The 591-nt window shown below is 36.7% G+C and overlaps 1 protein-coding gene across 1 annotated transcript in view; it reads right to left on the bottom strand.

Moving 5' to 3' along the window:
- Nucleotides 1-591, bottom strand: part of SMYD3 (SET and MYND domain containing 3) — an 895363-nt gene that overhangs the window by 854886 nt on the left and 39886 nt on the right. The window contains exon 4 of the mRNA XM_019526714.1: nucleotides 187-244. Within this exon, the coding sequence (XP_019382259.1) occupies nucleotides 187-244 (58 nt within the window). The remainder of the gene's footprint in view (nucleotides 1-186; nucleotides 245-591) is intronic.

The raw sequence follows: 591 nt of genomic DNA, 5'->3' as shown, positions 1-591 counted from the left end.
GTAGGAATTTATGAGGGGAGCTTGTAGTTTTGAAAGCTCCTGCCCACGCTAGAAGAGTATGTGTGTGTGTGTGTGTGTGTGTGTGTGTGTGTGTGTGTGTGTGTGTGTGTGTGTGTGTGTGTGTGTGTGTGTGTAAACAACAGAAGACGAGACACATTTATAGCACTACAGTTGGTGATGACTTACTTGACTGAAGATCAGCCAAAGTGTAGAGCTTCTCAGAAGGACATGCTGATTCTCTAAGCTAAAGATAAAAACAAATAATAAACAAACAGATAGATAGATAGATAGATAGATAATTAGCACTTGTATGGCTCAACCTATTGCCAAAACCCAAACTGCTGCTTCGTACTGTACTCCTGTGAGGTAAGTAAAAGAGTAGCAGGAGCTAGATTAAATCTATTTTGTTCCTAAATTCATTATTTTATAATCCATCATAAAAGTATTAAATAAAATTTTTGTTATGACATTTGCCCTAATTTATTTTCCTGATTTTGGCAGCTTGTCCTTAGCAATTTACTTTTGCCTGTGTCCTGTAACTGGAAACAATTTATGAAGCAAGAAATCTGCTCACTTCATGTGATTGTAATT

This window comes from Gavialis gangeticus, unplaced genomic scaffold (assembly GCF_001723915.1).
Source record: "Gavialis gangeticus isolate Ggan-Ray unplaced genomic scaffold, GavGan_comp1, whole genome shotgun sequence".
NCBI classification, from domain to species: Eukaryota; Metazoa; Chordata; order Crocodylia; family Gavialidae; genus Gavialis; species Gavialis gangeticus.
This window is presented reverse-complemented; position numbering and strand designations above follow the sequence as displayed.